General features: G+C 39.2%; 1 protein-coding gene across 2 annotated transcripts in view; it reads left to right on the forward strand.

The window, feature by feature from the left end:
* Positions 1-13647, forward strand: part of LOC111873187 (pyruvate dehydrogenase E1 component subunit beta, mitochondrial) — a 26866-nt gene that overhangs the window by 7448 nt on the left and 5771 nt on the right. For both annotated transcript variants that reach the window (XM_023867695.2, XM_023867694.2), the window contains 3 exons: positions 3093-3200; positions 8584-8764; positions 11206-11439. In XM_023867695.2, the coding sequence (XP_023723463.1) occupies positions 3093-3200; positions 8584-8764; positions 11206-11439 (523 nt within the window). The remainder of the gene's footprint in view (positions 1-3092; positions 3201-8583; positions 8765-11205; positions 11440-13647) is intronic.

Consider the following 13647-nt stretch of genomic DNA (forward strand, 5'->3'; position numbering starts at 1 on the left):
GACGTCCAAGTAAATTTATGAATGTTACGATGTGGGAGCATTGTACTTTTGACAATAAGATTTTTGGATGTGGCAAAGCTTACTACTATGACTCCATTATCATTACTAATTTCATGTAACCTCTCATTCCCAATTGTTGGTTTGAAAAGTTCTTCCCTACCTACTTTGGCACTGAAATCTCCTAACGAAATTTTCATATGNTTAAGTAAATTTATGGATGTTACGATGTGGGAACATTGTACTTTTGATAGTAAGATTTTTTGATGTGGCAAAGTTTACTGCTATGACTCCATTATCATTACTAATTTCATGCAAACTCTCATTCCCAATTGTCGGTTTGAAAATGTCTTACCTACTTACTTTGGCATTGAAATCTCCTAACAAAATTTTCATATGGTACTTTGGCAATTTATCAAGTACATGTTCTAGTGCTTCGTAGAACCTGTCCTTTATATTATCAATTTTATCTTCTGTTGGGGCATGAACATTCAAAATGATCACGCCAGTGACCTCTTAATATTATGTATGGTATCCTATCACTAACGAACTCTACCCTCTTAACTGCCGATATGAATCTCTTATGTATGAAAAACCCTGTACCTAATTCATGATTCTCATTCCCCTTTCCATAGAAAAATGTATTGTCATATATTTGGGTGAGTAAGATGCTGGGGTACGGATTGCTAATTTGTTTATTGAATCTTCAGTAGTCGTAACTACACTTAATTATTACATTATTGTGGGTTTACACAATTTATAATCCCTACATGCTAATCTTCTCAATCTATATGAATTAGTTTTCACGTATTTATAACACAGAAGCTATACAGTACTCGCTGAATTGCACAATCTGAATCCCACTGCACTATAGCACACATAAAGTCTTGAAATCACACTTTAAATTCTCACAGGCTGACCTGGTTACAATTCACTCTGTTTGCGTGCTTCTATTGGCTCTGTTTCTATCTCGTAACTCTAGCTGACTGTGTCACACACACTCACTGTCACTTCTAGTTCCAACTTGACCTCTTCTCATGATTCTGCTGCTACTATTTCTCTCTCATAACTCTTCTGTCCATAGCTGTACTCAGTCTTCACAATTCACATTCCTGTATTTTAGCATCCTGTTGCCTTACTATATCTAAAACTGTTTATGTACTACACAGTCCGTCAAAAATGCAATGAATTATTCAATCTTTCTTTCACTTTCACTTTTGATATAACATGTTTCGGCCCTAAATGGCCATCTTCAGGTGTCTTACTATGCTAAAACTGCTACACTGCACTAATATTGTCCATTCATCACATATGCGACTGCACACTTCATGATTTAAAACATCATAGTTGTAGCTGGTACGCACTAAAATAGCACACGCTGTAGTCCACTTAATTTAAATAAAATGAAATCTATTAAAAATTTCTTTAAATGTTGTAAAAATCATATTGCACCTCACAAGGGGCATCGTGCACCTGTTTTTGTCTCTATCCTTTTCTTCAGATATTTCATTTTAGCAGCCTTTTTTCTGTTCATAAGCCTGTTGTTGTGTTATGTCTGCAATCTGTAATTTTTCCCCTTTCTTGTGTGTTGTTCCCTCTAGCAGCGTGTGGTGTTGTCTTCACTTGTGTAGATGTGGTGTGCTTGCTTCCATATTTATATGTGCTCCATTCTCATTCTTGTACTCTCAACTGCTGAACCTTCCCGGGCTGTCTACGCTAATCTCATTATCACACTTAAATACATCCAATACAGTGCTATTGTTGATTTACAGACTTTCCAGTTAACCATTGCACAGGCACTAGGATACTCTGTTTCCACTAGTCGTCTCCTAGCAACGGATCTCAACACAGAAACTCACTTGAAATCACTACAAGTATTGTACATAAAATCTTCCACTATGGACCTCCTGTGTCTGTCTCGCACTGAGAACTCTCATTGAGAACTCACTTTTTAGGAATACCTGTCTCCTATAAACCCACACATGGATATGCAGAAAACACAGCTTGCTCTACTGTTATTGAATTGTTGCATCTACAGAGACGTTGCCCAGCAACATGTTGATTAGCTACTTCCGAGATGTGTTTACCGCAGCACTGCCTAGCAATGAGCGCAGTGTGGCTTGGCTACAATTGTTGCATTGTATGTCAAAATTTCGTATGATGTGTGAATGCGATGTTTCCTGATTAAAATAAATTTACTTTAATTGAAACAAACTAATTAACATCCCAATATTTTCTTTATGGTCTTTGTACTCTCTTCTCATGCCGTCTCAACCGGTCTCAACTACCACCATATTATGACAGGATCAGTATTGTTATCTTTCATTGCATGAAATTAAATATACAACCATGCATTACGTCAGACGAACATACCCGCATAAGGTGATGTGAGCAACTAATCAAACATAAGTTTCTTCAGTGCGTGCCTGCTAAGGTGGAAACCAGTTGCCTGCTTGAAATCAGTGACATTTGTCAGAAAGTGGAGTTTTTAGTTTCAGTGGTGTGCACTTGCCCATTTCATTTTGATAATCAGACGACTTTTCATGTCGTCATACATTAAAAATGATCCTAATATGAACCCGATTCTCTGTCCAGTGTGAACTGCTGCAAATTTCTGACTGGCAGTGCAGTTGTACATTGTTATATTATGATATTACAGGTAGATGCAGGCTGTGTAGTGTGTATGAAGCAAAGTTCCATCAATGGAAAACCACAAATTTTTCTTCTCCCCAGTGGTGTTTTTCCTCATGAAATGTTAAGCTGCTCTTTGTGCCACTATGTCTGGATGCTTAGTGAGAAAGAGTCACTTTCTCCTTATTATGCACTTATCAGTTTCATCGGTTATAGTTTTAATCGAATATGGTGTAGTCTGTGAAAACTGAAGTATACAAGTCTTCAGAGGAGCTGCAGTTCCCTCACATTCATTGTTAGTAGCAGTTCTTCACTTGGAGTATATACTTGCGTTATTAATTGGCATTGGTGTCGGTCGTGTGCTCATGTAAATTACTGTGTTTAGTTTAATTACATTCTCTACAGTCAATATTTATACTGTGTGACGATGTTTAAAACTGATGGAAACCATTTATGTTATGTAGGTGAATGTGCCAATAGTTTTCCGTGGACCAAATGGGGCTGCAGCAGGTGTTGCAGCACAACATTCACAATGTTTTGGAGCTTGGTATAGTCATTGCCCAGGACTAAAGGTAAGGCCATCAAATGTTTGTTTATACATCACTGTTCTTCATTATAAGCATTTTAGTTGTTTGTTTGAGTGTTTCAGGAAATTAAAAAAGTGATTGGCTTTTTAGAACAATACATAATTAGAAGAAGAACACAAATTATCTCTAGGAGTTGGTATAGGAACGGGCTATGGGCTGGATGGTTGGGGCTCGATTCCCAGGTGGAGCAAGATTTTTTCTACTCCACAGCATCTGCACTGGCTCTGGGGCCCACCCAGCCTCCTGTCCACTCACCTCCATCTAGTGCCGAGGTCAAGAATCATGGAGCTATACCTCCGCATCCGCGTAGGTCTTCATGGTATAGTGCTTAATTAATTAAGCATAGGGACAATTTTAATATTGTTAAGAACTACTAAATAAAGGAGGTTTAAAGGGACATGACATGTAGCATGCATGAGATAAATGAGATGCTTGCAAATTTGTGGTCAGGGAACCTTAAGGGAAGAGATTTCTTGAGAGACATAGGTATAGGAAGGAAGATAATATTAAATTGAATCTTAGAGAAATAGGTTGTGGAGTTGTGCACTGAATTCAAGTGGCTCAAAACAGGTCCAATGACAAGCTTTTGTGAACATGAGAATGAACCTTCAGGTTCCATAACATGTGAAATTTCTTGGTCAGCTGAATAAGTGTGAACTTCTCTTAGTAATCTGCACCACGGAGTTTGTTTTTTGGTAAAGGAATGTCATGGCTATGTCATGACTCTGCCAATCTGTTTGATATTTATATTATCAGTACAATATTGGGAACATATCTACATAAAATGAAGCTAAATCTGTAGTTGAATAGAAAATTTAACAAATTTCAACGCATGCTTATACGTCGTGTGTTCAAGTTCTAAGGTCTCCGATTTTTTTTCTCACACAATTATCATACAAAAAAATTTGAAACTTTTGTCAGTTTTCAACGCAATCTCCCTGCAGACATACACATTTTTCACAACGTCGACGCCATGATTCCATGGCCGCTGCGAACGCTTCTGTAGGAGTCTCTTTTGACCACTGGAAAATTGCTGATGCAATAGCGGCACGACTGGTGAATGTGCGACCACGGAGAGTGCCTTTCATCGTTGGGGAAAAAACCAAATATCGCCAGGAGCCAGGTCAGGTGAGTAGGGAGCATAAGAAACCGTTTCAAGGTTGTTTTCACGAAGAAACTGCTGCGTAGTGTACGCCCGATGCGCTGGTGCATTGTCCTGGTGAAAGAGCACACACGCAGCCCTTTCTGGCCGTTTTTCTCGCAGTACTGGAAAGAGCTTGTGCTTCAAAACATCTTGGTAGGATGCACCTGTCACCATAGTGCCCTTTGGAACGCAATGAGTAAGGATTGTGCCATCGCTATCCCAAAACATGGCCACCATTTTTTCAGCATTGGCGCTTACCCAGAATTTTTTTGGTGGAGTCCCATTCATGTCTTCATCACGTGTCAACATCACCTGGCAAATTTCCATGCGCGCAGCCTTGTGGTCGTCCGTAAGAATTCGTGGCACCCACCTGGAGGACACTTTCTGCATTCGCAGGTCTTCATGCAGGATTTTGTGCACAGATCTCACGGAAATGCCAACTTTGGAAGCGATGTTTTCCACACTCAATCGGCGATCCTCCAAAACAACTTTCTCAACTCGCTTGACCATGATGTCAGACCGGCTGGTGCGAGGCCGAGATTGTTTTGGTTCATTGTCACACGACGTTCGGCCTTTTTTGAACTGTTGCACCCACGAGCGCACAGTTTTCACATTCATCACACCATCACCACACATCTCACTCAACTGGCGATGAATTTCAATGGGTGTCACACTACGCAAGTTGAGAAAACGAATGATTACTCGCTGTTAGTGTAACGAAAACGTTGCCATTTTAAGTATCAAAAACATTCCTCACTCTCGCCGCCACCACTAGAGTTCTGTGTTCTGTACAGTGCTGCCATCTCTGTCACACATTCACAAAGAGTGCACACGTATTTTAAACTAAACCGCATGTGTCTATCTGCTCCCAGTCCTGAGAAAAAAAATCTGAGACCTTAGAACTTGAACGCCCCTCGTACATTACCCTATGAAATGTGGTTTGGTTGCACAAGGTTAAAGAAAATAAGAGATCACTACTTACTGTGTAGTCAAAGTATAGATATAACAGACCTGAACACTTATATTATTGTGGTGTAATGAAAGGCTGTTCAGTTTTTATAACCCAACTGTATATATTGTGGCATTTTGGGACTTGGATGCAAGACTGCCAGTTCTTCGCTATAATATAGAGCTTACCTAGCCTTTGAAACTATGTCAGATTTCTGAAAGATTAAAAACTTTTTATTTTGGAATTATTTTCAGGCAGTATAGAACCCATACTGTCAAAAATTCCAAGGGATTGAAACTGGGTTTAATCATTTTTAATTCATAAATATCAACACAATTGTACATGGTGAGTACAGAGTAGCTTTCAAATTTTAGTGCCTATAACAGGACATCGATCACTTCTAATTGGGTAGAAGTATGTTTAATAGATGGATATGATGATTACTTCTCTCACTGTTAAGTGTAGTATGACATGCCAAGTAGCACCTTCATACAGAGCAAACTGGTAGTGTTACTGATGCTCAGTGTATTTTCTGATTTCAAGAAACAAAGTCTGCCACAGAACTTTAGGAAACATTCTGTATACATTATGCTAAAGAATCTCATAGTAGATCATTGATTTAGGTGTTTTATAGAAACTTTGTTGGGATAGTATGGTGTTAGTATCACAAAGAAAACAGGTTGTCAGTCTTTGAATAAGAAACAGGTGGATGAGGGAGGATATGCTTCCCTTCAGAGTCCTAGAAAATCAATATGGGAAGGAGAATAATGAATTTGGAATTCCACAAAATGAAGTGTGAAAAGTGGTTTAAAAATATTTACAAATAAAACTGAACATTGCGGGTCTTTCCAGCTGTAATGATGGTAGTAAAGTTGCAGCATTACATGTTCTGTATGGACCACATATAAAAGGATAAAGGCTAGATATCTTATTTTCAGTAACAAATAAGAAACAGTCCTAGTGAGATCATGGAACACATTTGTGACTGTTCAGGTGTGAATATTTGTATTTGGTATAAGTAACACTAAGGTTTATGGCCCTCTTCATAGTGGAAAGAAGTGTCACTGAAATTGTGTACCTCAAAAATGCTACAGAATTTTCTGATCCCACAAATGAAAGATGGTCCATAAGGAAATTCGCTTTCTAGGCACACTCAGAAACCTGAGGAGTACCCATTAAATTCACCTTATCTATTTGTCTGTACACATGAAACGACTCAGGAACCACAGAAATGATTTTCATGAAATCTCTTATTGGAAAATTAATTAAAATTTGTGGTCATAATCCAGTTTTGGTTAAATTCTGACAAAATAGGAATTCTTCATATGCTTGTGTATATTGCCAAACAGTGACTAATGGTTTTCTGAACACATGAAGGTTATAACAAAGTTTCTTATTCTCAGTAATACTTAAGTGAAATTTCGCACACCTGAATTATAGGTCTACATATATATATATAAATATATTGTAACGTGTCGGGAATCCAGAAGAGTCACTTCTATGGAAACGCTAGAATAGACCGTTGCATAGAAAACAACAATCGCTCTATTGTAGTTCTAACAGGAGTCTCCATGGTTATAACAGAGGGTTCGTTGCTTTGTAGCGACCGAGGTTATAAAACAGGGTTGAATGCATTCGCACAGGGAGTCTGCTATAAACCGCCAGAGAAGGCAGTCCAGTATTGCCGAGATATTGTAAGCAGTAATTGTAACACTGCAAGAGCAAATGATTGTAAGGTGTGTGTAAGGTGAGCGAGCGGAGTAAATTCGCTATATCAAACAACGGCGTAAACTTATTTGTAGCGTGACACACAAAACACGCTACAATATATTTAATTAAATTATAATTGGCTGTGCTGCCAAATTCTTTTATTCTTGATAGTAACAGTTCAGTATACACAAAAACAAATGCTTAAATTATTTATTCTAAAGATCACATTAAAAATGCTAAAATAAATATGTGATTGAGTTTTGAAATCAGATTCATTTTAGTCTCTTAATGTAGTGCTCCATTGTAATAGGACTTTGCAGCATATGTTAAATAAGTTGCATATAGTTAATTTTCTTTGGCTCTGTGTAATAACTGTGTACACTGAAGCCTTAATATTGATTGTTTACTTATATGATAAATGGTATTGATTTTTGTCAGTTTAATAGTGAACACTTTTATATGAATTTAATGCTTGTTTATTGTAATGGAAGGTAGTTCCTCGTAGTGTCACCTGTTAATGACCAGACATGGGGTTTGGACTGATAATTGGATAAGTGAATGCTTTTAACTCGTAACTACAAATAATTATAACAGTTTTACAGATCTACACACTCTACAAATTACTACTGTGAACACCAAGTCTAATTAGTCTGCTGCGTGTTCACCAGTCATTGCTTGGTGGCAGCGTCCAACATTGTAACTTCAGGCTGTAACTGCCAACTCTGACCTCTGACTTCTGACTAACTTTCCAGTCCAGTCCAGTCCAGTAAATCACTGCTTACTCTCACCAGCACAGTCGTTCTTGGTTTTGGGGCTCAGGACCTAATCTGTGTTTGTTGCAAGACCGTTTGTGTGTTTGGAAATGGGGTCCCCTTTTCAGTGAGGGGAGGGGTTTGTCTTTCTTAGTGGGCACCACATCTGTTGCACTGTAATTTCATATAATTTTTTTTTTCCTCCATTCCTGCATCCATACAGTGTCTGGGTAAGAGCATTTGTACTTTATGGACACCATACGGTTCTGTCAGCTGTTGAGTGGATATCTGCTGTTACACCTCTCAGCCATTTTGCAGTGTTGTGGCCACTGAAAGTTTCTGTGTTTGATTTGTTACCACATTATATAGTTTTCTGTATGCCTGTATGATGAAATAACTTTTCTATATGCCTTGAAAGTTGTAAAGCTGCTTTGCACTTTTTTATTTGAATATGTCCCAAGTTAAGGTATTTGTGGTAATAACCTGCAAATTATCAGTTGCTGATGAATTAACTAAGCCCTTCTTGAGAAGCCACCAGTTGTACAGCTACTCAAGAATTTCCCAACATTTTATGGAACCTGAAAGTTCATTACCATGTTCACAAGAGCCCACCACTGCTCCCAATCCTTACCCAGATAAATCCAGTCCATTCCACCCCATCCCCTCAAAAGATTCATTTTATTATTATCCACCTATGTTTGTCTTAGCAGTTGCTTAGAACACAAAATATGTAATGTGATGACAGTTTTTATAAATATGAATCGTCTGGTTATGAAGCTGGAAGAAAACTCAGTTTTAGGACACAACTTACAGGTGGTCTCCCCCTACACAGCTGAAGATCACAAAGGCTTGATAAAAGCAGCAATTCGTGACCCAGATCCAGTTGTGGTACTGGAGAACGAGATTTTATATGGTGTTGCATTTCCTGTATCAGATGAAGCCATGTCTAAAGATTTTCTTGTGCCAATAGGAAAGGCAAAAATAGAGCGCCCAGGTAAGATAAACTTGTATGAGACTACTTGTTCCTTAATGTATAGTGAAATGTCACTACCTCACATTTTTGGTAATCTTGACTGTTTCTTCTGAAAAAGCACATTATGCTGAAATGATAATTTAAATTTGAATAAAGTTACTTTTATTTATATAGAGTGACCTGGAAATACCTCTAAAACTAAGGAGCATTTTGAGAGGTTGGAAATAAAGCAAAATGTTCTTCTGAACATACATCTGCAAATATATGTCTTTCAAGATACAGCCTTGTTTTGGTTGGTTTTCACTAATGAAGCTTGTTTCATATGGGATGGAACCTTCAACTTCAGTTATGCTCACACATGGAATGATAGAACTGCTGTGCATTAAGACCCTCAACCATCAGAAGCAGTTTTCAGTCCATGTATTAGTAGGAGTTGTTTATGACAAGATAATAAGCCTATATCAGTTGCTGGAACATGTTAATGGACAGTGTACCACAAGATTTTACAAGATGCATTGCCAGCTGCCCTAGAGCATATGCCACCTGGGTTGAGAAACACAGTGTGCATGATGGCAGTCCAGGTCAATGCCCTTTGTGGTAAGGGAAATGCTGGATGAAATCCTCAGACTTCAGTGCATTGGACGTGGAAGCCCAATACACAGGTCAATTAGATCTGCAGGGTTGAATGCATGTGATTTCTGCATCTGGGGATACCTGAAGATCCAGGTCAGCATCCCAGCTATCAAAACAAGGGGAAAACCTGAAGTTCTTGAGAGCATCGGGCAGTTTCTAATGCAAAGAAATTTTTGCTTTGTGTGTAAAGTTTATGAAAATATTTACATTTGGTTTTATTTTTTTTTTTTGTCCTCTTGATGGCAAACCCCCCCCCCAAACTATGTCCCTGTTGTAAGATACCACAAGAAGTTGCTTTTAGGATCTGTGTTCATAGGAAATTTTTGCTTTATTTTCACTTTCCCAGCATGCTCCAAAATTTTTTTTTGACGTATTTCCAGGACATCCTTATAAATAAACTAGTGGAAAAGGCCTGTTGAAAATTCAGTGGGAAGCCACTTTATTGTATGTAGCAATGCACATGCACGCGCGCGCGCGCACACACACACACACACACACAAATGAACATTGCCTTCACATTACTCTGTGTAGGGCATACTTTCTTTGGACGAGGAGAGCCAGGATGCTTCCATTCATTTGATTGGCCCTTCAAGTGCGGTTCATATGAGCGAGCCCAAGTTTCGTCCAGAGTGACGATCCTTCCAAGGAAGTTGTCACCTTCCTTCTGGTACTGGTCCAACAAGTCCTGTGCAATTACATAACGTTGCCATTGTTGCACCTTGGACATTGTATGGGGTACCAATGTGCTGTAATTTTGCGGTATCCAAGAATATCATGCAGAATATGGAGCACGGTTTTGTGACATACGCCTTCCTCAGCAACTAACTCCCACGCAGCCCATTGATGATCGACATCCAGCAAAGAAGCAAGAAGCTGAATTGTGTGGTTGTCAACATGGGGTTGTCCTGAACGATGGCTGTCCTGAATGGCATCCTTCCCTTCACAGAACAATTTCACCCATCATGCCACTGTGTGATATGGCAAAGCAGCATCACCACATGCTTCTTGCAGTCCCTGATAACAGTTTTCTGCACTACGACCTCTTGCAACTTCAATTTTTATCCAGTAGCATTGTTCTTGTTTCATAAACATGTTCTTAGGGCGCTTGAAGTGGGCTCCAGCACTTCAAGACTATGCACAATGCAACTCAGTGAAACAAAGCCAGAGTCACTCACTGCACTACTTCAACTGAACTGCTGCTATCAGCTACAGATGGCACTAGTGCCACCTGACGCACATCTTTCATGTTACAGCAGTGTTGCCACTACTTTTTATCCAACCCTTGTATATAAGGGATGGGCCATAAAAACTCGCCCCCACACTGCGATCTTCAATGATCTATTGTGCTTCCCCTTGGATTAGCCCTTTATTAATCATACACTTTTAATAAAGTGTAGGACCCTGCTTATGGGGGTGTCATAAAAGTCACTTGGTTCCATAAAAAACTGACCCAAGTGACAAAATCTTAAATAAGCTATGGCCTCACAGTCACACAGGATGTGTGCGGCTGATTCATTTCCCTGTAGGTACCTTTTACAAGTTGGGTCGTCTGTCGGTCCCAACTTGAAAAGGTGTCCTTTCAGATGGCAGTGTCCAGTAAAATCTGGTAGCGCCGGGAATCGAACCTGGACCTCTGGATCTGTAGCCAGGAACGCTGACCACTAGACCAGAGATGTGGTCGTTAATGTTTCTTGATTTAAAGTTTTTTATCCTACAGTGTTCAGTTCTAATGATATGAAGTCAGTATTCTTGGTATTAAACTTCTCCGTTTCAGATTTTCCTCACTTAGCATTCAAATCAACAACAGTACAGTACTAATTTTGTTGCAGGAAGCCACATAACATTGGTTGCACATTCAAGGGCTGTGGAACTCTCACTTGATGCAGCAAAGGAACTTGCAGGGGAAGGGATTGAGTGCGAGGTCATAAACTTGAGATCCATTAGACCGTTGGATGAAGAAACAATAGTAAAAAGTGTGATAAAAACAAACCATCTAATAACAGTTGAGCAAGGTTGGCCACAGTGTGGAATTGGTTCAGAAGTATGTGCTAGAATAATGGAGAGTAAGTAAAAATATATTGTAAATCACCTTCAAGTAAATTTTCTCTTACAGAATGTCTTGGTCATCTGTTTCAGTTTTATATTTAGGGCAGAAACTTACAAGCCTAAAGGGTTTGTCAGTTCTAGGCATAGAATTTTGTCATGTTAGTGCCTAACTTCTTTACACTTCGCGGACCAGCGATTTAAATATTTAAATCACCCTGGGGACTGGCAGTTTTAAACCTACTACCCTAACTTGTGCACTGTTCACTTTAAAAATTAATATAAAATCTAATTAATTTTGTGAACTAAAATTTTTGGAGAACACTTACCAGTGCTCCTAGAAGTGTTTGAGAGTGTGATGTTTCTGGAAACATTCCCCTTTGTGAAGTGGCATAACACAGAACTTGAACATATAGACAGTCATACTCCTTTTGTTGTGTACTGCGCAAACACGGCATCACCTAGAAGGCTGCTTCCCCTTAGCATGTTCACTCTTCACAGTTTTCATGAGGGTATGTTTCCTCATATCACCCGAGAGTCGCCCAGGGGTGTCCACATGAGGCCTGCATGGGATAGAAGTTGATGGACCCGGTCGCACTAAGTCTGTGTCTGCCACCGGTTCTGCCGCCACCGTCTGGTCTGTAGCCCAGGCTTTTGCCACATTTGGCAGAAATGCCTTGTATTTCAATTTTGAATGAGGGTTTAGATTTTTGAAAACCAAAAATGAATTAAAAATGGCACAATTTATAAGCCACAAGGCCACTTTCTTTGCCCACTTTACTGTTTTCCGAGGAAGAGAATAATAGACCAAGTAATGATCGGCTCTATCAACTCCCTTCATGAACATAATATACTTGAAAATACAAACAGGCTTCTTTACCTGTCCATGTCTCCTTTGAACATCAACCATGCTTGAATTGTGAATTGTGAATTGTGGAAAAACAGTTCCACTACTTCAGACACTTGCGTTGGGTCCGATGGAATTTGCTTCACCCCTGGATTTCCAGTAAACTGTCCCAAAGCAGGCGTTTTGTCTACTTTTCCCCATGTGGCTGTCCCCTGAGTGTTGCTACCCGCACTTTTCTCTGAGCTACTGTTACTTTTACTTTCACTTTCACTTTCACTGTCTGTGGCCACAATTTTTTGTTCGCCCCTGCCACACTCACTATCAGATTGTGAGTCGCTGTCACTAGCAGACTCACAAGGGACGTCAGATAGCTCATCGGAGAAGAAGTAAGATATTTCTTGTTCTCCAAGAAAACGCTTGGACCTCAACCTCTTCCGACCTTGATCCATTTTGCATTAGTAACTTCCTGCCTGGTGCATGCAACTGGAAGATGAACAAAGGCATTTTTTTTTGGAGTGGGAAAGGAAAACAGCTGGGTCATATACAGCGGGGTCATGTTACTAACTACAAAGCAAATATTCAAGAGGTCTATCACGCACCATTCATGTGTCTGCCTGGCGCCAGTGCAAGGTATAGTGTGTTTCAACATAACGTGTCCTAAAATCATAATAATATGCCACCAGTCTGCCACGTTTAAAAGCGCTGGGCATAAAAATATGCCACCGGTCCCCAAAGTGTTAAAAGAAAGCACTTTCATTTGGAAGCTCAAAAGCATACTTTAAGTTCTGCTTTCCTGATAAAATGTAAGAAGAATATGTACTGATTATGATCTACGTGAATGCTGTCGTGCATTCCTCTTCTCTTTGATTCTGGCTAGCATCAGCCAACTTTGTGTTTTGTTATAATTATTTCTGATGAGTTCATGTGTACGTGAATTTATTGCTGTTCCTATTAAGCTATTTGTTGGATATACTGAAAGTTTTGATTTCTTGAAATTAATGACAGCTGTTCATCACAGGAGCTGAATTTCTGCTTATTATACTGATTTCTTCATAATTTCAGTTTTTTACATTTTTTGCTTTATTGACATGGATTTTTTGTATAGAAAGTTTCAGGGTTTATATTTTACAGTGCTTTTGGTATCTGAACTATATTATAAATGGATAGGGAATGAAAATGGTTCCCTAAATTTGAAAATTGTCAGAACATTTTTAACTTTATTCATTCTGGTCTATCACACTAGTCAGTACTATAGAATGATTTGACCCTCCCGAAGTTTGGTCCATTCCTCCTGGGACACCCTGTATATATATATATATATATACAGGGTGTCCCAGGAGGAATGTGCCAAACTTCGGGAGGGTGTTCCTTATGTTAAAGT

Source organism: Cryptotermes secundus, unplaced genomic scaffold (genome assembly GCF_002891405.2).
Source record: "Cryptotermes secundus unplaced genomic scaffold, Csec_1.0 scaffold540, whole genome shotgun sequence".
Taxonomy (NCBI): domain Eukaryota; kingdom Metazoa; phylum Arthropoda; class Insecta; order Blattodea; family Kalotermitidae; genus Cryptotermes; species Cryptotermes secundus.